Source organism: Tachyglossus aculeatus, chromosome 6 (assembly GCF_015852505.1).
Source record: "Tachyglossus aculeatus isolate mTacAcu1 chromosome 6, mTacAcu1.pri, whole genome shotgun sequence".
NCBI lineage: Eukaryota > Metazoa > Chordata > Mammalia > Monotremata > Tachyglossidae > Tachyglossus > Tachyglossus aculeatus.
In genome coordinates, this window is record NC_052071.1 from 59,133,314 (window position 1) to 59,158,795 (window position 25,482).

General features: G+C 46.4%; 1 protein-coding gene across 2 annotated transcripts in view; it reads right to left on the reverse strand.

Annotated features, from left to right (window-relative positions):
• Positions 1-25,482, reverse strand: part of LOC119930044 (connector enhancer of kinase suppressor of ras 2-like) — a 266,115-nt gene that overhangs the window by 118,914 nt on the left and 121,719 nt on the right. For both annotated transcript variants that reach the window (XM_038748473.1, XM_038748472.1), the window contains exons 8-10: positions 22,809-22,868; positions 9,822-9,890; positions 1,780-1,926 (exon numbers count right to left, since the gene is read on the reverse strand). In XM_038748473.1, the coding sequence (XP_038604401.1) occupies positions 1,780-1,926; positions 9,822-9,890; positions 22,809-22,868 (276 nt within the window). The remainder of the gene's footprint in view (positions 1-1,779; positions 1,927-9,821; positions 9,891-22,808; positions 22,869-25,482) is intronic.

Here is a 25,482-nt window from a genome sequence, read left to right on the forward strand (position 1 = left end):
ATGGTGCTCAGCACACAGGAGGTGCCCAGTCGGGCACTCTACACAGAGTAGGCAGCCCAGCACAGTACCCTCCACCTGGCAGGTACTCAACAAATCATCAACGATATTTCTTGAGCACTGACTGTGGGCACAGAACCGGCGCTTGGAAAAGTACAATTGAGCAGAATTGGTTAGAAGTGTTCCCTGACCATAACCAGCTTACAGTCTAGACGGAAAAATACTACCCATCACTTTGTTGGCCTTGAGGCCTAAATTTGGACCAGACTCAGCCCCACCTCAGGGTGGGGAGTGAGGACCACTGGGGCAAGGCCTGGCCATCCAGTCCACACTAGAGAAGCAGTGTGGCTTAACGGATAGACTGAGCCCCCTTTTTCCTCTCCTCCTCCCCATCCCCTCTGGCCCTACCTCCTTCCCCTCCCCACAGCACCTGTATATGTGTTTGTACAGATTTATCACTCTATTTATTTTACTCGTACATATTTACTATTCTATTTATTTTGTTAATGATGTGCATTTAGCTTTAATTCTATTTGTTCTGATGACTTGACACCTGTCCACATGTTCTGTTTCGTTGTCCGTCTCCCCCTTCTAGACTGTGAGCCCGTTGTTGGGTAGGTACCGTCTCTATATGTTGCCAACTTGTTCTTCCCAAGCGCTTAGTACAGTGCTCTGCACACAGTAAGCACTGAAGAAATATGATTGAATGAATGAATGAATACAGCGGTGGCCTGGGGGCCAAAGGACCTGGCTTCTAATCCCCACTTTGCCACATAAGAATAATAATAATAATACTGGTATTTGTTAAGTGCTTACTATGTGTCAGGCACTGTACTAAGCACTGAAGTGGATACAAGCAAATCGGGGTTGACACAGTCCTGCATGGGGCTCACAGTTTTATTCCCCATTTTAGAGATGAGATGACTGAGTCTTCTAGACTGTGAGCCCGCTGTTGCGTAGGGACTGTCCCTATATGTTGCCAACTTGTACTTCCCAAGTGCTTAGTACAGTGCTCTGCACACAGTAAGCGCTCAATAAATACGATTGAATGAATGAATGAATGAAGCACACAGAAGTGAAGTGACTTGCCTAAGGTCACACGGCAGACAAGCAGCGGAGCTGGGATTAGAACCCTTGACCTTCTGACTCCCAGGGCCGGGCTCTATCCACTACGCCACTTGTCGGCTGAGTGACCTTGGGTAAGTCACTTCACTTCTCCGGGCCTCAGTTCTCTTATCTGTAAAATGGGGATTAAAACTGTGAGCCCCATGTGGGACAGCGACTGGGGCCAACCTGATTAATGTGTATCTACCCTAACACTTAGAACAGTGCTTTGCACATAGTAAGTGCTTAACAAGTACTATTATTATTATTATTATTATCATTATCTTTTAGACTGTGAGCCCACTGTTGGGTAGGGACTGTCTCTATATGTTGCCAACTTGTACTTCCCAAACGCTTAGTACAGTGCTCTGCACACAGTAAGCGCTCAATAAATATGATTGGTTGATTGATTATCTTTGATAATCTTTGATCATCTTTGATCTTTGATTCTTCTAGACTGTGAGCCCACTGTTGGGTAGGGACCGTCTCTATATGTTGCCAACCTGTACTTTCCAAGCGCTTAGTTCAGTGCTCTGCACACAGTAAGCTCTCAATAAATACGATTGATTGATTGATTGATTCGGTAGCATTGATTGATTGATTTCACTGACCCTCTAGTCTGAGCCCTTGCAGCCCCCCAGCCCTCTCCCCAGCGCGACCTTTGGTGGTCCTGCTTACCTGGAGAGCCAGTGGCTTCCAGCGGACGTTCTTCAGGAGGGCCGGGGCGGAGACCAGGGTGTTCTGTGGCCTCTTCTTCAAGGTCAAAACGACTCCGTTGGGGTCTTCCCGCAGGGCGTTGACTAGGTTCTTTAACTGCCAGCCCACCTGGGGAGGAAGCCCACCAGAGAGAGCGTGGTGAAGGAGCCACTCAGCAAAGGCTCCCTCGGAGAGAACAACGTCCTGATGACTGTGGGTCCGGCCCTTCCCAGCCTCTCACGCCCACCTGGACTGGCCGCAGGACATGTTCTCTGAGCGCCAAGGTTGGGCTACTCCATGGACTGCTCTTGCCATGTGAGACTAGATTACTCATTCATTCAATCGTATTTATTGAGCGCTTACTGTGTGCAGAACACTGTACTAAGTGCTTGGGAAGTACAAGTTGGCAACATATAGAGACGGTCCCTACCCAATAATGGGCTCACAGTCTAGAAGGGGGAGACAGACGACAAAACAAAACATGTGGACAGGTGTCCAGTCGTCAGAACAAATAGAATTAAAGCTAAATGCACATCATTAACAAAATAAATAGAATAGTAAATATGTACAAGTGAAATAGAGGAATAAATCTGTACAGTGCTTGGCAAACAGTAAGCACTGAAGTACTAATTTAAAAACAACAATAACAACAAAAAAACAAAGGTTATCACAGGTTGGTTCCAGAGTACCCACAGCACCTGTATATATGTATATATGTTTGTACATATTTATTACTCTATTTATTTATTTATTTATTTTACTTGTACATATCTATTCTATTTATTTTATTTTGTTAGTATGTTTGGTTTTGTTCTCTGTCTCCCCCTTTTAGACTGTGAGCCCACTGTTGGGTAGGGACTGTCTCTATATGTTGCCAATTTGTACTTCCCAAGCGCTTAGTACAGTGCTCTGCACACAGTAAGTGCTCAATAAATACGATTGATGATGATGATGATGATTCTGGCATGTACCACAGAAAAGTCATTCCCAAAACTGGGATTCTCCTGGAGGATCCCAGACCCTGATGGCCCTGAGGTGAAATGTCCCATTCTCCAGTGGCGGGAGAATTGTCAGGGGGTAGAGGGATTTCTGTCAATGACTGATAATTGAACGAGGAATCCTCACACTTGCTTAGTTCGGTGTTCTGCACCCAGGAAGCACTCAATAAACGGAACTGTTTTTTTATGGTGTTTGTTTAGTGCTTATTATGTGCCAGGAATTGTACTAAGCTCTGAGGTAGATATAAGGTAATCAGGTTGGACACAGTCCCTGTCCCACATGGGGCTCCCGGTCTTAATCCCCATTTTACGTATGAGGTCACAGAGGCCCAGAAAAGTGAAGTGACTGGCCCAAGGTCACACATGAGAGAAGTGGCGAAGCTGGGATTAGAACCCAGATCCTTCTGAATCCCGGGCCCTTGCTCTATCCGCAAGGCTAAGCTGCTTCTCGTTGCTTGATTGATTGATAGATTGATTCCACCCCCGGCATTATTATTATTTTGAGGAGGTGGCTGAAGGGTTGATGAGGATTAGGGTGCAGATCATTCTTTGGGGTAGTCTTTCATTTCCCTTAACATAATCATCCTACGAGGAGCCAGGCTCGGGATTGGATCGCCGACTGCTAGCTCTTCCGTAACTCGACCCACGCCCATGAGTTGGAGATGATAAATTATTCATTTGTTAATGATTAATTTATTCTCGGGGAGAAATGTTAATGAAAACCCATTAAATGCAGAGGTTTAGGAGGGTGGCCGGCAATGTCTACAGTTGAGGAAGGAAGGGAAAATGAGCTCGTAAATCAGTATCTCCCATTAGGAATTAGAAACCAAGAATCTCTTTGAGAAAGGAGAACTTATTAGAGGAGGCTGGAAATCTTGGATGAGAATTCGGATCCTCGAGTCGGAATTGACATATTAAACTCCAAAGCCCGGGCTCTTTCCACTGAGCCACACTGCTTCTCTTCATAGAAAAGTCCTATTACAGCCATCCATCATCCCCCACCCCCCCAAATGCTCCCCCGCTAGATTGGAAGCTCATCGTGAATAGGGAATGTATCTACCAACTCTATTAGAGTGTAACATTGTACCCTCCCAAGCACCTAATACAGTGCTCTGCAACAGTAAGTGCTCAATAAATACAATTGATTATTGCTGCAGAGGAAAAATGTGGAAATTAAACCTCCCCTACCGTGAACAGCATCCCAAAATGTTGGCTGCTGGCAAAATCAGCAGCATTTCTATGCTCTGAATCAAGCACGGAACTATTCGAATCACATTTTTTGCAAGACTCGTATATACCCATATATTCATTTATTCATTCATTCATTCAATCGTATTTATTGAGCACTTACGGTGTGCAGAGCACTGTACTAAGCGCTTGGGAAGTACAAGTCGGCAACATATAGAGACGGTCCCTACCCAACACAGGGCTCGCAGTCTGGAAGGGTACATGATCCTTACCTCTATTTTATATATGGGAGTCAGAGGACCTGGGTTCTAATCCCGGTTCTGCCACTTGTCCGCTGGGTGACTTTGGACAAGTCACTTCGTTTCTCTGGGCCTCAGTTACCTCATCTATAAAACTCTGAGCCCCCTGTGGGACTTGGACTGTGTCCGACCTGATTGACTTGTATCTACCCCAGCGCTTAGTACAGTGCCTGGCACATAGTAAGCACTTAACAAATGCCATTAAAAGGAAAAATAAAACCAGGTGGGGGCTGTGCTGGCTGTGTAAATAGTGGTTTGGCTGGGACCCACCCATTTCTTTGGCTCCCTGAGGGAGACATTGGTCACGATAGGATCATATCGACCTGTGCAGAACTATCCAGAGAGGGAGGCCAGCGTTCGGGCATGGAAAATTACCCGCTGGCTCTTGGAGACTGGCTCCCTCCCTTCTGATCCTCCCCCACAGAGCCTTCCCACCGTGGGGAAAATGCCAGCTGCTTAGCCTGACACCGGACTTGGCCTGGAGTGGATAAAAACGGGACATTTTTCAGGTCAAGCAACGGCTCTACCGCTTGCGGCTAAAAAGGGAAGACTGAGACGGAAAGGAGGGTTTCGTACGCTGTCTGCTCCCTGAGTGGGGGTGGAAGTTAGAGCTCTGGTTGGCTTTATCAATCAATCAATCAATCAATCAATCAATCATATTTATTGAGCGCTTACTGTGTGCAGAGCACTGTACTAAGCGCTTGGGAAGTACAAGTTGGCAACATATAGAGACAGTCCCTACCCAACAGTGGGCTCACAGTCTAAAAGGGCTTTATTCCCAGGGCGAGCCCACCATGCTCCACGGCCCTTCGTTACACGAGATCGGAAGGCCCGCAACTTTAAGGAAAGTCCAGTGGTGGAGGATTAGGTGAAAGAGCCCGGGCCTGTGAGTCCGAAAGACCTGAGTTCTAACCCTGGCTCCACCACTTGTCTGCTGTGTGACCTTGGGAAAGTCACTTCACTTCTCTGTGTCTCAGTGACCTCATCTATGAAATGGGGATTGAGGCTGTGAGCCCCGAGCGGGACAGGGAATGTGTCCAACCTGATTAACTTGTACTTACCCGACTGCTCAGAACTGTGTTTGACACAGAGTAACTGCTTAACAATACCAGGAGAAAAAAACTCAAAAAAACAAAACTTCTCGGGGCCTCAGTTCCCTCACTGGCAAAATGGGGATTCAATACCTTTCTGCCCTCCTACTCATTCTGTTAGCCCTATATTAAACAGAGATTATGTCCGATCATCTTGGATTTATTCCAGTGCTTGGTACAGTGTTGGACACATAGCAAGCGCTTAACAAATACCACTATTATTATTATTATTATTATTATTATTATTATTATTATTATTATTATTATTATTATTATTAACTGGGCGGCAGGGCCACAGAAACGATCTTCCTCTGGAACTTTTGGCAACTGTGTTACCTTCCACCCATCTCTGCTTGTCGAGATGTCTAAGGTACGTAGTTGGGGAGGGGGGTTTCTAGTGGCCCTGCTGGTTTCCACACTGGCCTCAGTTCCCTCATCTGGAAAATGGGGATGGAGACTGAGCTCCCCATGAGACAACTTGATCACCTTGTAACCTCCCCAGCACTTGGAACAGTGCTTTGCACATCGTAAGTGCTTAATAAATGCCATCATTATTATTACTCCAGTGCTTAGTACAGTGCCTGGCACAGAGTAAGCACTTAACAGATCCCGTAATTATTCACTATTATTATGATTATAATATCTAAATGCAATACAGTTTCGCAGTTTTACGCAGAATCAGCCTTACTTGGCAGGATGGATTGTGGCGATTAACTATTATTATATTCTCCCAAGCACTTAGTTCATTCATTCCTAGAATTAGTTCATTATACAGAAGCAGCGTGGCTCAGTGGAAAGAGCCCGGGCTTTGGAGTCAGAGGTCACGGGTTCAAGTCCCACCTCTGCCACTTGACAGCCGTGTGACTTGGGGCAAGTCACTTCACTTCTCTGGGCCTCAATTCCCACATCTGGAAAATGGGGGTGAAGACTGGGAGCCCCCCGTGGGATGACCTGATCACCTTGTAACCACTCCAGTGCTTAGAACAGTGCTTTGCACATAGTAAGTGCTTAATAAATGCCATCATCATCATCATCATCACACTGGGTGGGCTCCTTGTCGCTGCAGGCTGTCCTTCCCCTAGTCTGTGAGTTCCTTGTGGGCAGGGATTGTCTCTCTTTATTGCTGAATTACACTTTCCAAGAGCTTAGTACAGTGCTCTGCAAACGGTAAGCACTCAATAAATACGATTGAATAAATGAATGTTATATTGTAGTCTCCTAAGCGCTTAGTGCAGTATTCTGCCCACAGTAAGTGCTCAATAAATGTGATTGATTGATCAATCATCTCTTGGATTGTTACCCTCCCAAGAGCTTAGTACAGTGTTCTCCCCACAGTGAGCGCACAACAAATACCACGGATTGATGGATTGAAGTGATGTCAGAATGGACGTCAACCTGGAGGTTTTGGCCTCTATGGATCAGTGACTCAATCAATCAATCAATCAATCGTATTTATTGAGTGCTTACTGTGTACAGAGCACTGTACTAAGCGCTTGGGAAGTACAAGTTGGCAACATATAGAGACAGTCCCTACCCAACAGTGGGCTCACAGTCTAGAAGATCTCTAGTCTAGACAGTCTAGACTCATCTCTTCCAGTTCCATGTTAGCTCCTTTCACCCGCTCTACCCTCTGCTCTGCCCACGCTGGCCTTTTCAAGGGCCCTCGTACTGTACAGAGCAGTTTGTGAATAATAATAATTAATAATAATAATAAGTAATAATAATAATAATTATGGTATTTATTAAGCACTTACTATACGCCAGGCACTGTACAAAGCACTGGGGGTGGACACAAGCAATTCATTTTGGACACAATCCCTGTCCCACGTGGGGCTCACAGTCTCAATCACCATTTTATGGTGGGGTAATTGAGGCACAAAGAAGTGAAGTGACTTGTCCAAGGTGACACAGAAGACAAGCAGTGGAGCTTGGACTAGAACCCATGACCTTCTGAATCCCAGGTCCGGACTCTATCCACAGTGCTGAAAGCACTTCATTCATTCACTCATCCCTTTTTCCATTCTCTTTTTTTCCTCTTTGTAATTATTTTGTGTCTGTTTCTCCGACTCTACTGTAAGATCCTTCAAGGTGGAGACCGTGTCTTTTACTTCCAGTTTACTCTCCCAAATGCCTCATAATAATGATGATGATAGCATTTGTTAAGCGCTTACTATGTGCAAAGCACTGTTCTAAGCACTGGGGAGGATACAAGGTGATCAGGTTGTCCCACGTGGGGCTCACAGTTTTCATCCCCATTTTACAGATGAGGGAACCGAGGCTCAGAGAAGTGAAGTGACTTGCCCAAAGTCACACAGCTGACGAGTGGCAGAGCCGGGATTAGAACCCATGACCTCTGAGCTCTGTGCACGGAGGTTGCTCAGATCAGTGCTCTGCACACAGTAGGAGCTCAGATCAATGCTCTCTACCCATTAGGTGCTCAGATCCAAGCTTTGTATTCCTTCATTCATTCAATCATATTTATTGAGCGCTTACTGTGTGCTGAGCACTGTACTAAGCTCTTGGGAAGTACAAGTCGGCAACACATAGAGACGGTCCCTACCATACAATGGGCTCACAGTCTAGAAGGGGGAGACAGACAACAAAACAAAATATGGAGACGTGTCAAAATAGTCAGAACAAATAGAATTATACCTATATGTGCATCATTCACAAAATAAATAGAATAGTAAATATGTACGGTAAAATAAATAGAGTAATAAATCTGTACAAATAGATACAAGTGCTGTGGGGAGGCGAAGGAGGTAGGGCAGAGGGGGGGATGGGGAGGAGGAGAGAAAAAAGGGGGCTCAGTCTCGGAGCCCCCAGTTGTACCAAGAAGGAGCTCAGTTCTGTGCTTTGCACACAGTAATAGTAATAACAAAAATAATAATGGTATTTGTTAAGTGCTTAACGTGTGTCAAACACTATTCTAAGCTCTGGGGTAGATACAAGGCAATCAGGTTGGACACAGCCCCTGTCCCACATGGGGCTCACAATCCCAATCCCCATTTTACAGATGAGGTAACTGAGGTACGGAGTAATGAAGTGACCTGCCCACAGTCACACAGCAGGCAGTGGTGGAGTCGGGATTTGAACCCCTGACCTCTGACTCCGAAGCCCAGGCTCTTTCCACTAGGCCATACTGTTTTTCAAGGTTCCCAATACAGCGTTCGGCCCCGAGTAGACACCCAGTACCTGGAAGGAGTCATTCATTCATTCATTCAATCGTATTTATTGAGCGCTTACTGTGTACTAAGAGCTTGGGAAGTCCAAGTTGGCAACCTATAGAGACGGTCCCTACCCGACAGTGGGCTCACAGTCCAGAAGAAGGCCCTACTGAGAGCTCACCTCCTCCAGGAGGCCTTCCCAGACTGAACCCCTTCCTTCCTCTCCCCCTCGTCCCCCTCTCCATCCTCCCCATCTTACCTCCTTCCCTTCCCCACAGCACCTGTATATATGTATATATGTTTGTGCGTATTTATTACTCTATTTCTTTATTTATTTTATTTGTGCATATCTATTCTATTTATTTTATTTTGTTAGTATGTTTGGTTTTGTTCTCCGTCTCCCCCTTCTAGACTGTGAGCCCACTGTTGGGTAGGGACTGTCTCTATATGTTGCCAACTTGTACTTCCCAAGCGCTTAGTACAGTGCTCTGCACACAGTAAGCGCTCAATAAATACGATTGATTGATTGATTGATTGATTGATTGATTGATAGAAGAAGTCTAGAAAATAGTATTTGGGCAGGGCTACTTGCTGCCTAAAAATGGAGGGTTATCAGCGCTGAATCCTGGGCGGAGAGAGTGGACAATGGAGGCCGGGGAAGAGATGAAGGGGGTCATGCTCGGACCACCCTGCCCCTTCCCCATCTCGTTCCATCAACTGAGGCAACCCCTTCCCCCCCAGAGGGCGGGCACAGCCCCGCGCGGTCACTCATCATCATCATCATCATCATCATCAATCGTATTTATTGAGCGCTAACTGTGTGCAGAGCACTGTACCAAGCGCTTGGGAAGTACAAGTTGGCAACATATAGAGACAGTCCCTACCCAACAGTGGGCTCACAGTCTAAAAGGGGGAGACAGAGAACAAAACCAAACATACTAACAAAATAAAATAAATAGAATAGATATGGACAAGTAAAATAAATAAATAAATAAATAGAGTAACAAATATGTACAAACATATATACATATATACAGGTGCATTGGGGAAGGGAAGGAGGTAAGATGGGGGAGATGGAGAGGGGGACAAGGGGGAGAGGAAGGAAGGGGCTCAGTCTGGGAAGGCCTCCTGGAGGAGGTGAGCTCTCAGTAGGGCCTTGAAGGGAGGAAGAGAGCGAGCTTGGCGGATGGGCAGAGGGAGGGCATGCCAGGCCCGGGGGATGACGTGGGCCGGGGGTCGATGATGGGACGGGCGAGAATGAGGTACGAGAACGAGACTCACCACTGTCTGATGGTTGACCTGGATGACTTCATCCCCCGCGTGGATCTTCTTGCACTGGTCCGCTGGAGACTAAAGGCAACAGAGAACGGGGGAAAGCTGAGCACCAGCAGGGAGAAACTGAGTCCCAGAACGAGCGAGAACGAGTGAGAGTGAGCGTGCGGACAGATTTGCCGGCTCGGGAGCCAAGCCCCATCAAGCAAACATCCCCCTCCACTACCAGTCCAACAGTCACAATTATTGACTGCTCGTTATGTACAGAGCTCTGTACTAAGTGCTTGGGAGAGGACGATATAACAATATAATAGGGTTGATACAACTCGATTTGCTTGTATAATAATGATGGTGTTTGTTAAGCGCTTACTATGTGCAAAGCACTGTTCTAAGCACTGGGGGGAAGCAAAGGGATCAGGTTGTCCCACGTGGGGCTCACAGTCTTAATCCAAATTTTACAGATGAAGTAACTGAGGCTCAGAGAACAATAATAATAATAATATAATAATGGCATTTATTAAGTGCTTACTATGTGCAAAGCACTGTTCTAAGCACTGGAGGGGAAGCAAGGGGAACAGGTTGTCCCACGTGGGGCTCACAGTCTTAATCCCCATTTTACAGATGAGGTAACTGAGGCTCAGAGAATAATAATAATAATAATGGCATTTATTAAGTGTTTACAATGTGCAAAGCACTGTTCTAAGCACTGGGGGGAGGGAAGCAAGGGGATCACGTTGTTCCACGTGGGGCTCACAGTCTTAATCCCCATTTTACAGATGAGGTAACTGAGGCTCAGAGAATAATAGTAATAATAATAATGGCATTTATTAAGTGCTACTATGTGCAAAGCACTGTTCTAAGCACTGGGGGGGATAAAAGGTGATCAGGTTGTCCCACGTGGGGCTCGCAGTCTCAATCCCCATTTTACAGATGAGGTAACTGAGGCTCAGAGAATAATAATAATAATAATAATGGCATTTATTAAGTGCTTACTATGTGCAAAGCACTGCTCTGAGCACTGGGGGGGGGAAGTAAGGGGATCAGGTTGTCCCACGTGGGGCTCACAGTCTTAATCCCCATTTTACAGATGAGGTAACTGAGACTCAGAGAATAATAATAATAATAATAATAATAATAATAATAATAATAATAATGATAATAATAGCATTTATTAAGTGCTTACTATGTGCAAAGCACTGTTCTAAGCGCTGGGGGGATACAAGGTGATCAGGTTGTCCCACCTGGGGCTCACAGTCTTAATCCCCATTTTACAGATGAGGTAACTGAGGCTCAGAGAAGTGAAGTGACTTGCCCAAAGTCACACAGCTGACAATTGGCGAAGGGGGGATTTGAACCCATGACCTCTGACTTCAAAGCCCGGGCTCTTTCCATTGAGCCACGCTACTTCTTGTATCCATCCCAGCGCTTAGTACGGTGCCTGGAGAAGTAGAGTGGCTTAGTGGAAAGAGCCCGGGCTTGGGAGTCAGAGGTCGCAGGTTCTAATCCCGGCTCTGCCGCTTGTCAGCTTTGTGACTTTGGGCAAGTTACTTAACTTCTCTGTGCCTCAGTTACCTCATCTGTAAAAAGGGGATTAAGGCTGTGAGCCCCCAGTGGGACAACCTGATCACCTTGTAACCTCCTCTGCGCTTAGAACAGTGCTTTGCACATAGTAAGCGCTTAACAAATGCCGCCATTATTATTATTATTACCCCAGAGCTTGGAACAGTACTTGGCACATAGTAAGCACTTAACAAATGCCATCATCATTATTATTATATAGTAATCACTTAACAAATACCATCATTATTATTGTTAGTTGATAGATATGTTCCCTGCTCACAAGGAGCTTACAGTCTGGCCGTGTATGGCTCAGCTGCTCTTAATAAGGATCTCCTCTCCTTATTCTATCGTTCCCTCCCACACACCCTGTATAATGTTCTGCACACATTAGACTGCAAACTCCTTGAGGGTAGGGATCAAGTCTACGTAATAATAATAATAATGTAATAATTTTGGTAGTTGTAAGCGCTTACTATGTGCCAAGCACTGTTCTAAGTGCTGGGGGGGATACAAGGTAATCAATCAATCAATCAATCGTATTCCAAGCCTGTGCTCTTGACACTAGGCTCTGCTGCTTCTCTACAAGATCAATCAATCAATCATATTTATTGAGCGCTTACTGTGTGCAGAGCACTGTACTAAGCGCTTGGGAAGTCCAAGTTGGCAACATATAGAGACAGTCCCTACCCAACAGTGGGCTCACAGTCTAGAAGGGGGAGACAGAGAACAAAACCAAACGTATTAACAAAATAAAATAAATAGAATAGATATGTACAAGTAAAATAAATAAATAAATAGAGTAATAAATCTGTACAAACATATATACATATATACAGGTGCTGTGGGGAAGGGAAGGAGGTAAGGCAGGGGGATGAAGGGGGGAGGAGGTGGAGGGGGAGAGGTAATCAGGTTATCCCCATGTGGGACTCACAGTCTTAATCCCCATTTTCCAGAAGAGGGAACTGAGGAACAGAGAAGTTAAGTGGCTTGCCCCAAATCACACAGCTGATAAGTGCCGGAGCCGGGATTAGAACCCATGACCTCTGACTCCCAAGCTCGTGCTCTTTCTACTGAGCCACGCTGCTTTTCACACTTCCCCAGAAACCCCCCTTTCCTGGGCTGAGTCATGCGTTCAATCGTATTTATTGAGCGCTCACTGTGTGCAGAGCACACAGTTTTGGGACCTGGAGGTCGAGAAAGAAAGAAAGGATGGACTTACTACTGTTCCCTCCCAACTTGCGAACTTGTACTTCCCAAGCGCTTAGTCCAGTGCTCTGCACACAATAAGCGCTCAATAAATACGATTGATTGAATGAATGAATCCTCTGTGCCCCACTGTGGGCTGCACCAGATAGAATGGCACGGGACTGGATGAGACTAAGGTCTGCCCCTCAACTGAGGCCCAGAGGCCGATCGCAGGCCTCCATCCTCTATATGTTGCCAATTTGTACTTCCCAAGCGCTTAGTACAGTGCTCTGCACATAGTAAGCGCTCAATAAATACGATTGATGATGATGATGATGATGATCCCCATCGGCACAGGGACAGCCTGGACAGGATCCCTCATCTCTGGTGCCGGGGATGGACTCCGGCCACCTTGTTTATTCACTCATTCAATCATATTTATTGAGCGCTTACTGTGTGCAGAGCACTGTACTAAACGCTTGGGAAGTACAAATTGGCAACAGATAGAGACGGTCCCTACCCAACAGCGGGCTCACAGTCTAGAAGGGGGAGGCAGACAACAAGACAAAACATATTAATAAAATAGAATAGTAAATATGTGCAAGTAAAATAAATAGAGTAATAAATCTGTAGAAACATATATACAGGTACTGTGTGGAGGGGAAAGAGGTAGGGCAGGGGGGATGGGGAGGGCAAGAGGAATGGGGGGGGCTTAGTCTCGGAAGGCCTCCTGGAGGAGGTGAGCTCTCAGTAGGGCTTTGAAGGGAGGAAGAGAGCTAGCTTGGTGGATGTGCAGAGGGAGGGCATTCCGGGCCCGGGGGATGACGTGGGCCGGGGGTCGATGGCGGGACAGGAGAGAACGAGGCCCGGTGAGGAGATTAGCGGCGGAGGAGTGGAGGGTGCGGGCTGGGCTGGAGAAGGAGAGAAGGGAGGTGAGGTAGGAGGGGGCCAGGGGATGGACAGCCTTGAAGCCCAGGGTGAGGAGTTTCTGCCTGATGCGCAGATTGATTGGTAGCCACTGGAGATTTTTGAGGAGGGGAGTAACATGCCCAGAGCATTTCTGGACAAAGACAGTCCGGGCAGCAGTGTGAAGTAAAGACTGAAGTGGGGAGAGACAGGAGGATGGGAGATCAGAGAGGAGGCTGATGCAGTCATCCAGTCAGGATAGGATGAGAGATTGAACCAGCAGGGTAGTGGTTTGGATGGAGAGGAAAGGGCGGATCTTGGCGATGTTGTGGAGGTGAAACCGGCAGGCAGTTTCAGTTTGTTAGCACCCGACGGGCTTCCCGGAGGAAGCCGGCATCTGTCTGTGGGCTTGAAGAAAATAAGACAGGAGAAGAACACATCGACAGCTCAGAAATCTAACGGGGTCTGGAAGAAGAGAAGAAGCATGGCTCAGTGGAAAGAGCACAGGCTTAGGAGTCAGAGGTCATGGGTTCAAATCCCGGCACTGCCAATAGTCGACTGTGTGACTTTGGGCAAGTCACTTTACTTCTCTGGGCCTCAGTTCCCTCATCTGGAAAATGGGGATGAAGACTGTGAGCCCCACGTGGGACAACCCGATTACCTTATAACCTCCCCAGTGCTTAGAACAGTGCTTTGCAAATAGTAAACGCTTAATAAATGCCATTATTATTATTATTACTATTATGAGAGAAACTCCTGATGAATCAGAGACGAGGGGTCCACCTAGCAGTAGCAGAATAATAATAATAATAATAATAATAATGGCATTTATTAAGCGCTTACTATGTGCAAAGCACTGTTCTAAGCGCTGGGGAGGTTACAAGGTGATCAGGTTGTCCCATATGGGGCTCACAGTCTTAATCCCCATTTTACAGATGAGGTAACTGAGGCACAGAGAAGTTAAGTGACTTGCCCAAGTCACACAGCTGACAATGGGCAGAGCCGGGATTTGAACCCATGACCTCTGACTCCAAAGCCCGGGCTCTTTCCACTGTGCCACGCTGCAGTGGGCGTGCTGACAGAAACGCCTAAGTGGGAGGCAGTGTAGCCTAGCAGAAGGTGCACTCAGAGCAGCAGTACACGCTCAACAGATACCACAAATTATTATTATGTGGCAAAACCAGGATGAGAACACAGGATGAGAAACGCTCTGAGCATGTCAACCCCCTCCTCCAAAATCTCCAGTGGTTGCCTATCAACCTCTGTATCAAGCAAAAACTCCTCACTCTCGGCTTCAAGGCTGTCCATCCCCTCACCCCCTCCTACCTCACCTCCCTTCTTTCCTTCTCCGGCCCAGCCCGCACCCTCCGCTCCTCTGCCACCGCTCACCTGCTCACTGGGCCTCCTTCTCGCCTGTCCCGCCGTCGACCCCTGGCCCACGTCCTTCCTCTGGCCTGGAATGCCCACCCTCCGCACATCCGCCAAACTAGCACACTTGACCCCCTTCAAAGCCCTACTGAAAGCTCACCTCCTCCAGGAGGCCTTCCCAATCAATCAATCAATCAATCAGTCGTATTTATTGAGCACTTACTGTGTGCAGAGCACTGTACTAAGTGCTTGGGCAGTACAAGTTGGCAACATATAGAGACGGTCCCTACCCAACAGTGGGCTCATGGTCCAGACTGAGCCCCCTTTTTCCTCTGCTCCTCCTCCCCTCCCCATCACCTTGACTCTCTCCCTCTGCTCTACCTGCCCTCCCCACCCCACAGCTCTTGTGTATATACGTACATATTTATTATTCTATTTATTTTATTAATCATGCGCATATATCTATAATTATCACCAATTGTATTTATTGAGCACTTACTATGTGCAGAGCACTGTACTAAGCGCTTGGGAAGTACAAATTTGCAACATATAGAGACAGTCCCTACCCAACAGTGGGCTCACAGTCTAAAAGGCTGTGATTCTACTAATCATAGCCTTAATTCTACTAATTCTACTTATTTATATTAAAGCTATTGACACCTGTTTACTTCTTTTGATGTCTGTCTCCCCCCTTCTAGACTATGAGCCCATTGTTGGGCAGGGATTGTCTGTGTTGCCGAATTGTGCTTTCCAAATGCTTAGTACAGTGCTCTGCACACAGTAAGCTCTCAATAAATACAATTGAATGAATTAATGAATGAACCCAAATCCTAACTCCTGGGCCCATGCTCTATCCATTAGGCCACAATGCTTCTCCTACAGAGTTGGTACTTTTCTAAGTGTTTAATTCAGGTGCTCTACACTGCTCTACAGTGCTCTAGGGAAGCAGTGTGGCTCAGTGGAAAGAGCCCAGGCTTGGGAGTCAGAGATCATGGGTTCAAATCCCGGCTCCTCCACTTGTCAGCAGTGTGACTTTAGGCAAGTCACTTAACTTCTCTGTGCCTCAGTTTCCTCATCTGTAAAATGGGAATGAAGACTGTGAGTCCCACGTGGGACAACCTTGATTACCTTGTATCCCCTCCAGTGCTTAGAACAGTGCTTGGCACATAGTAAGCGCTTAACAAATACCAATATTATTATTATTATTATTACACATAGTAAACACTCAGTAAATACCACCATTGATTGATTGAGCTCCCCCCAGCCACCTACTTCAGGAGGCCTTCCTTGACCTACTCAAGTCATCCCATCATCCAGTTTGGCAGAACTATGGACATGTTTTTATTCATTCATTGCTTACTTTTGCTATTAATGGTTCTACTTAAGCAGTGTGGCTCAGTGAAAAGAGCCCGGGCTTTGGAGTCAGAGGTCATGGGTTCAAATCCCAGCTCCTCCACTTGTCAGCTGTGTGACTTTGGGCAAGTCACTTCACTTCTCTGGGCCTCAGTTACCTCATCTGGAACATGGGGATGAAGACCGTGAGCCCCCCGTGGGACAACCTGATCACCTTGTAACCTCCCCAGTGCTTAGAACGGTGCTTTGCACATAGTAAGTGTTTAATAAATGCCATTATTATTATTACTTAGATTTTCCCTCGATGTAGTCTAGTGATCAGACTGCTAACCTGAGAGTCTGGAGGCCCAGCTCTTAGCCCAGGCTCAGTCGCTTGCCTGCTGAGTGACCTCAGACAGGTCACTTCGCTTCTCTGGACCTCAGTTACCTCATCTGTAAAATGAGGATAAAATACCTATTCCCTCTTCCTCGGTAGAGAGGTCTGCATCCAGTACAGTGCTCTCGGGTGCTCAGTCGATCCTGATGAGCCCGAAAACGCTGTTCCCCCAGCTGATGATTCTCTGACAGATAACCGAACACCCCTCATGCGCCCGAGTTCGAGGCCCTGCTTCACACCTCCCTAAAAGAGAGGCGGTGGTGGGCGGCCGGCCCAGCTTCCCTGTCACCTCGTGTTCGAGGAAGTGACATCGGGTCAGGCCGATGGTCAGGCGCTCTTAGCAGCAAGAAGGAGAAGGCATTCTGTGCCCAGTTTCCCTGAGTCTGGCCATGAGCCAAGGTCTGTCTTGTCCCTCTAATCCTCTCCCTGCCTTTGTCCAAGCTGAATTATTTATTCTCATTTTTAATGAAAGCTGGGCTCAGCGGACAACGATCCCCGAGCACGGAGCAGGAATCAATTTGGAGTAGTGTTCCAAAGAAAGGGCTCAGCGGCAGCAGAATTTCCAGCCTCGCTCTTTCCTGGTCGCAGGCACAAGTGACCCCCTTGCCCCCCTCTCCCCCTCGTCCTCCTCTCCATCCCCCACGTCTTACCTCCTTCCCTTCCCCACAGCACCTGTATATATGCATATATGTTTGTACATATTTATTACTCCATTTATTTATTTATTTATTTTACTTGTACATATCTATTCTATTTTATTGTGTTAATATGTTTGGTTTTGTTCTCTGTCTCCCCCTTCTAGACTGTGAGCCCACTGTTGGGTAGCGACTGTCTCTATATGTTGCCAACTTGTACTTCCCAAACTCTTAGTACAGTGCTCTGCACATAGTAAGCACTCAATAAATACGATTGATGATGATGATGATGATGATTACTCTATTTATTTATTTATTTATTTTACTTGTACATATCTATTCTATTTATTTTATTTTGTTAATATGTTTGGTTTTGTTCTCTGTCTCCCCCTCCTAGACTGTGAGCCCACTGTTGGGTAGGGACTGTCTCTATATGTTGCCAACTTGTACTTCCCAAATGCTTAGTACAGTGCTCTGCACACAGTAAGTGCTCAATAAATACGATTGATTGATTGATTGATTGATTATCCCCCCCGGCCCGCCTTGGGCTGTCCCCGGCCTCACGGTTGTGGCTCAGAGATGGGACTCTGAGAGGGCCCTGGGGGAGATTTATGACTTTCACTTGGTCACCTGGCAAATTCTTCTCTTTAAAAAAAAAGGAGATTTCAAAAGGGGGCTGCCTCCCCATTACCTTTAATACAATATTTCTCTCCTGTAGCAAGACATTCAAGATAATTTGGGGGCTGAGATGCAGCTGGGTTTATTTCTCCCTAGGTCACCAGGAGGTTGTTTTCCCCATCTTGAAGGGAATGTTCCATCAACTCCACGGTGGCCAGAGGCATTCTGTAAACTGGAAGCTCCTTGCGGGGCGAGGAGTGGGATTGGGAAGACGATGTGACTAGGAGAAGATGTTACTTTCCTCAGCACAAATCAAAAGACAAAGATGAGGGTCTAGAAGAAGCCTTTCAGCTGGACTTCACATGCCAACTACCAGAATCAAGATTTGTGTGTGTGTGTTTGTAGTATTTGTTCAGCGTTTTTTATGTCCCATGTACTGTACTAAGCACCTGGGTGGATACGAGGTAATCAGGCCCACATGGGGCTCACAGTCTTCATCCCCATTTTACAGATGAAGTAAATGAGGCATAGAGGAAATGAAGTGACTCTCCCAGGATCACTCAGCAGGTATGAGGCAGAGCCAGGATTAGAACCCAGGTCATTCATTCATTCAATCGAATGAAAATGAAAGCATTGAATGAAAATTCATTCATTCAATCGAATTTATTGAGCGCTTGCTGTGCGCAGAGCACTGTACCGAGCGCTTGGGAAGTACAAATTGGCAACATATAGAGATGGTCCCTACCCCACAACGGGCTCACAGTCTAGAAGGGGACTTGTGATTCCCAGCTCCATGCCCTTTCCACTAGGCCATGCTGCCTTCGTCAGTCAGCCAGTCAATCATATTTACCGAGTGCTTACTGTGTGTGAGCCCACTGTTGGGTAGGGACTGCCTCTATATGTTGCCAACTTGTACTTCCCAAGCGCTTAATACAGTGCTCTGCACACAGTAAGCGCTCAATAAATGCGATTGATTGATTGATTGATTGCAGAGCACTGTAGTAAGGGCTTGAAACAGAACAATAGAACAATATAACAGATACGTTCCCTGCCCACAGCGAGTTTACGGTCTAGAGGACAAGCTTACACATCCAATCTGATGATCTTTTAACCACTTCAGTGCTAAGCACTGTGCTTTGGCCCACAATAATAATAATAATGATGTATTTGGTAAGCACTTACTATGTGCAAAGCACTGTTCTAAGTGCTGGGGAGGTTACAAGGTGATCAGGCTGTCCCACAGGTAGCTCACAGTTTTAATCCCCATTGTACAGATGAGGGAACTGAGGCCCAGAGAAGTTAAGTGACTTGCCCAAAGTCACGCAGCTGACAGTTGGCAGAGCCAGGATTTGAACCCATGACGTCTGACTCCAAAGCCCGTGCTGTTTCCACTGAGCCACGCTGCTTCTTAAGAATGCCCACGGTCATTATTATTCCTACTGGGGTAAAACGTTTTAGACTGTGAGCCCACTGTTGGGTAGGGACCGTCTCTATATGTTGCCAACTTGGACTTCCCAAGCGCTTAGTACAGTGCTCTGCACACAGTAAGCGCTCAATAAATACGATTGATGATAAAACCTCCTCTCCTTCCCCCTCAGACTGTAGATGCCATGGACACCGCGTCAGATAGACACTGTGGCCAATCTAATTAGCCAGCTAATCCTCATGGCCCTGGGCAGAGTGCTTGGCACAGAGTGAGCACTTAAGAAGAAGCAGTGTGGCCTAATGGATACAGCACAGGCTTGGGTGTCAGAGGCCCTGGGTTCTAATCCCGGCCCTGCCAGTTGCTTGCTGTGTGACCTTGGGCGAGTCGCTTCACTCCTCTGTGCCTCAGTTGACCCATCTGTAAAATGGGGATTGAGACTGTGAGCCCCATGAGAGACAGGGACTGTGACCAACCTGATTAGCTTGTATATACCCCAGAGTTTAGTTCAGTGCCCGGCACGTAGTAAGCACTTAAAAAACACCCTAAATAAATTAGTATATAAATGCTGTCATTATAATTATGGATCAGAACCTGGGCGCTTATTTTGTGTGGGCCAGAAGACGGGAACTCAGACAGGCTGTCTTTGTGACCTTTGGGCATTTGATATTTGCCCCAACCTCAACCCCACAGCACTTATAATAATAATAATGATGGTATTTGTTAAGCACTTACTATGTGCAAAGCACTGTTGAACATATCTATAAATTATACATCATAAATTACTCATTTATAGTAATATCTGTCTCCCCCTCTAGACTGCAAGTTCACCGTGAGAAGGGAACGTGCCTCCCAACTCTGTTATATTGTACTCTCCCAAGCGCTTAGTACAGTGCTGTGCATATAGTCAAGCCCTCAATAAATACCACTGATGACATGAAGATCTGTCAACCAGATTAGTGGCAAGAGCCCGGGCTTTGGAGTCAGAGGTCATGGGTTCAAATCCCGGCTCCGCGATTGTCAGCTGTGTGATTTGGACAAGTCACTTCACTTCTCTGGGCCTCAGTTCCCTCATCTGTAAATGGGGGATTAAAACTGTGAGCCCCCCGTGGGACAACCTGATCACCTTGTCACCTCTCCAAGTGCTTAGAACAGTGCTTTACACATAGTAAGTGCTTAATAAATGTCATTATTATTATTATTATTATTAACCATGCACTCCACTGGAGGGCAGGGCCAGCAAACACTAACAGTGTGTTAATAATTTTTACTCCCACACCCGTGTGTTAGCAAGTCTAACTCCCACACCAGTGTATTAACTATTCTAACTCCCACACCGGTATGTTAACAATTTAACTCCCACTATAATGCAGTAACAACTTAATTCCCTCTACAGTTTGGCAGCACAGCCTAGTGGAAAGAGCCGAGGCCTGGGCATCAGAGAACCTGGGTTCTAATCCCAGCTCTGCCCCTTGTCTGCTATGTGACCTTAGTAGTCACTTAATTTCTCTGTAACTCAGTTACCTCATCGGTAAAATGGGGATTAAAACTATGAGCCCCCCATGGGACAACCTGATCACCTTGTCACCTCTCCAGTGCTTAGAACAGTGCTTTACACATAGTAAGCACTTAATAAATGCCATTATTATTATTATTATTATTATTATTATTATTATTAACCATGCACTCCCCCAGAGGGCAGGGCCAGCAAACACTAACAGTGGGTTAATAATTTTTACTCCCACACCCGTGTGTTAACAAGTCTAACTCCCACACCAATGTATTAACAATTCTAACTCCCATCATCAATCGTATTTATTGAGCACTTACTGTGTGCAGAGCACTGTACTAAGCGCTTGGGAAGTACAAATTGGCAACATATGGAGACAGTCCCTACCCAACAGTGGGCTCACAGTCTAAAAGGGGGAGACAGAGAACAAAACCAAACATACTAACAAAGTAAAATAAATAGGATAGATATGTACAAGTAAAATAAACAAATAAATAAATAGAGTAATAAATATGTACAAACATATATACATATATACATATATATGTACATATATCATGTATATGTATATATATATACTCCCATATCAGTGTATTAACTATTATAACTCCCACACCAGTGTGTTAACAATTTAACTCCCACTATAACGCAGTAACACCTTAATTCCCTGTACAGTTTGGCAGCACAGCCTAGTAGAAAGAGCCGAGGCCTGGGCATCAGAGAACCTGAGTTCTAATCCCAGCTCTGCCACTTGTCTACTACGTGACCTTAGTCGTCACTTAATTTCTCTGTAACTCAGTTACCTCATCTGTAAAATGGGGATCGAGAGTGTGAGCCCCCCGTTTGACAGGGACTGTGTCCAACCCAATTTGCTTGTTTCCACCCCAGCATCTAGTACAGTGCCTGGCACATAGTAAGCGCTTAACAAATACCACAATTAAGATTATTATCATGACCTTGGTCTTAACAAATTCAATAAATTCAATAGAATTTATTGAGTGCTTGCTGTGTGCAGAACACCGTACTAGGTGCTTGGGAAAATAAAATATAACAATAAACAGACATATTCCCTGCCCACAATGAGCTTACACATTGCACTTCACAAATACCGTAAAAAAAACCCAGCAAAACAAGTACTGAATCCCCATTTTAGAGATGAGGAAACTGAATAATAATAATAATAATAATAATGATAATAATAATAATAATGGCATTTGTTAAGCACGTACTATGTGCAAAGCACTGTTCTAGGCACTGGGGGGATACAAGGTGATCAAGTGGTCCCATGTGGGGCTCACAATCTTAATCCCTATTTTACAGATGAGGTAACTGAGGCACAGAGGAGTTAAGTGACTTTCCCAAGTGCTCTTTCCACTAAGCCACACTGCTTCTTAAGAATGCCCATAATCATTATTATTCCTGTCTCCCCCTTCTAGACTGTGAGCCCACTGTTGGGTAGGGACCGTCTCTATATGTTGCCAACTTGTAATTCCCAAGCGCTTAGTACTATGCTCTGCACACAGTAAGTGCTCAATAAATAGCATGTTAATCGTTAACTACCCCCTGTGATGCCATCGCCTGCACCTGTATATATGTTTGTACATATTTATTATTCTATTTATTTATTTATTTTACTTGTACATATCTATTCTATTGATTTTATTTTGTTGATATGTTTGGTTTTGTTCTCTGTCTCCCCCTTCTAGACTGTGAGCCCGCTGTTGGGTAGGGACTGTCTCCATATGTTGCCAACTTGGACTTCCCAAGCGCTTAGTACAGTGCTCTGCACACAGTAAGCGCTCAATAAATACGATTGATTGATTGATTAAATACGATTGAATGAAAAGTGACTTGCCCAAAGTCACCCAGCTGACAAGTGGCGGAGCCAGGATTAGAACCCACGACCTCTGACTCCCAAGCCCGGGCTCTTTCCACTGAGCCACGCTGAGAAGTTAAGTGACTTTCCCAAGGTCGCAGAGCGGGCAAGTGGAGAGGACTGGAGAAGGAGAGAAGAGCCACCCGCCCCAAGCCCAGAGTTGTCTTCCCTGGGGGGGGGGCTTACGTTTTCTGTCGTCCCGGTGACAACGTGCAGTCCGTCGTAGGTGGATTTAATGTACATCCCCTGCAGAGAGGTGGGAGGAGGAATTGTTAGACGAATGAGTGGACACGAGCCGCCTCCCGGCGTCCCAACTGTCCTGAACTGTCAAAAGGCACACCGTCCAGGGAACAAGACGGGCTGTGGATGGAGCCGGGGGGTCCACAGCTGACTATGACTTCAAACAGTCTTATTTACTGAGCGCTTACCATCTGCAGAGCACTAAGCACTTGGGGGAGTACAATATAACAAGTAACAGACACATTCTCTGCCCACAATGAGCTTACAGTCTAGAAAAGTGGTGGGTAGTCCCCTGGACACCTCTGCCCCAGGACCCAAGGCTCAGACTGTGTGGGAATAATAACGATGGCATTTTATTAAGTGCTTACTATGCACAAAGCACTGTTCTAAGCACTGGGGAAGTTACGGGGTGATCAGGTTGTCCCACGGGGGGCTCACAGTCTTCATCCCCATTTTACAGATGAGGTCACTGAGGCATAGAGAAGTTAAATCATCATCATCATCATCAATCGTATTTATTGAGCGCTTACTATGTGCAGAGCACTGTACTAAGCGCTTGGGAAGTACAAATTGGCAACATATAGAGACAGTCCCCCAAAGTCACACAGCTGACAATTGGCGGAGCCGGAATTTGAACCCACGACCTCTGACTCCAAAGCCCGGGCTCTGTCCACTGAGCAGTGCTGCTTCTGGGAATGTGAGTGAGGGTGCACGGGTGCGGGGAGCACAAATTCTGTCCAGGAGTTTTCATCCCCATGAGAGCTGGAATGGCAGGATTGGAAGGGCCACCTGGGGGACTGAGGTCTTTCGCTTTCCACCAGGCAGGGACCCCGGGGGGACCCAGGCCCAGGAGATAGATGAGGAGATAGGGTCATGGAAGCGCTTAATACAGTGCTCTGCACACAGTAAGCGCTCAATAAATACGATTGATTGATTGATTGATCCGGGCAGGCAGGCGCTGGGCCTCCACCGGCCCTAGGGGGGAGACCCAGATGACCAAGACCAAAGTCTTTTTTTCCTGCTGCAGGCTGGAGTGTCGGAAAACCAAAGAGGGGGTGAAAAATGCAGAAGCAGCCAGAGGCAGGGTAAGAAAGGGGGTGGGATGGGGAGGAACCTGATCCCAGTCTGACAGTCTAGCAGGTGGGTCTACCTGGAGGTCTTCTGCCAATGTGGCAGAAAGAAGCAGCATGGCCTTAGGGGTAAATAATAATAATAATCATAATAATAATGGCATTTGTTAAGCACTTACTATGTGCAAGGCACTGTTCTAAGTGCTGGGGAGGATACAAGGTGATCGGGTTGTCCCACGTGGGGCTCACGGTCTTAATCCCAATTTTACAGATGAGGGAACTGAGGCCCAGAGAAGTGAAGTGACTTGCCCAGAGTCACACAGCTGACAGTTGGCGGAGTCGGGATGTGAACCCATGACCTGTGACTCTCAAGCCCATGCTCTTTCCACTGAGCCACGCTGCTTCTCCTAAACACAGTTCTGGGAGTCTAGACTGTAAACTCATTGTGGGCAGGGAATGTGTCTGTTATATTGTTATATTGTACTCCCCCAAGCACAGTTCAGTGCTCTGCACACTGTAAGTGTTCAATTAATACCATTGACTGACTGAGTCAGAAGGACCTGAGTTTTAATCCTGTCTGCACCTCATGTCTGCTGTGTGATCTCAGGCAAGCCACTTCATTTCTCCGGGCCTCAGTTACCTCATCTGTAAAATGGGAATTAAGACTGTGAGCCCCATGTGGGACGTGGACCGTGTCCAATCTGATTATCCCAGGGCTTAGCACAGGGCCTGGCACATGGGTCCGACTAGGATAGAGTGACCGGACAACCTGATTTGGCAGCACCATTTGGATGTTGGATATTGTTTCCTAAGTCTATCAAGGGCTAAGGGAGAAGCAGTTAAAGAATTACTGTTAAAAAAAAGAAAGAAGAAGAAACACATTGAAATAAAGTTGGATCACCTCAAGGTGACGCTTTCAGCGGGGGGCATCGCGGGGGGCATCTGATGTCAAGCTTCTTGGTTCTCCCTGAGGGAGTCCCTCCCGTTCAACCATGGAATGGTTTCTCCCACTGCATGGGGCCTCGTCAGTTTTTGCAGGCCATTAACTGTGGCGTTTTCAACCCAAACGGTTTTTCCATTAAAATCACTCATCCTCCGCCTCACCGGACAACTCAATGTCAATTTACCACATCATGTAGCTGCCACACTTTAGGGGATGGGGGTGGGCTCCTGTTATAAACAACAGAAGACGGGCACTGCCCAAATCGGTCAAGCCCCCGGGCAGCGGTTGATAAATGATTTCATCCTTCCCAACTCTGGGTTTCTAGCTCTCCTCACGCATCATCGGTCAGAGAGGTTTGGGTTATTTTTGTACTCCGTTTAGGGAAGGAGGCAGGTCAAAATAGGGCTGCTTTTAGAAGTCACCTGAAGCTTGCAAAGAGCTCACTTTTTAAGTGCTTACTATGTGAGAAGCACCATGTTAAGTGCTAATTCATCAATCCAACCCAATCCTTATCCCACGGTCGAGGATGGAGGGAGAGCAGGGCTCTTATCCACGTTGTATAGATGAGGAAACAGAGGCTCAGAGAGATCCGGTCACTTGCCCGAAG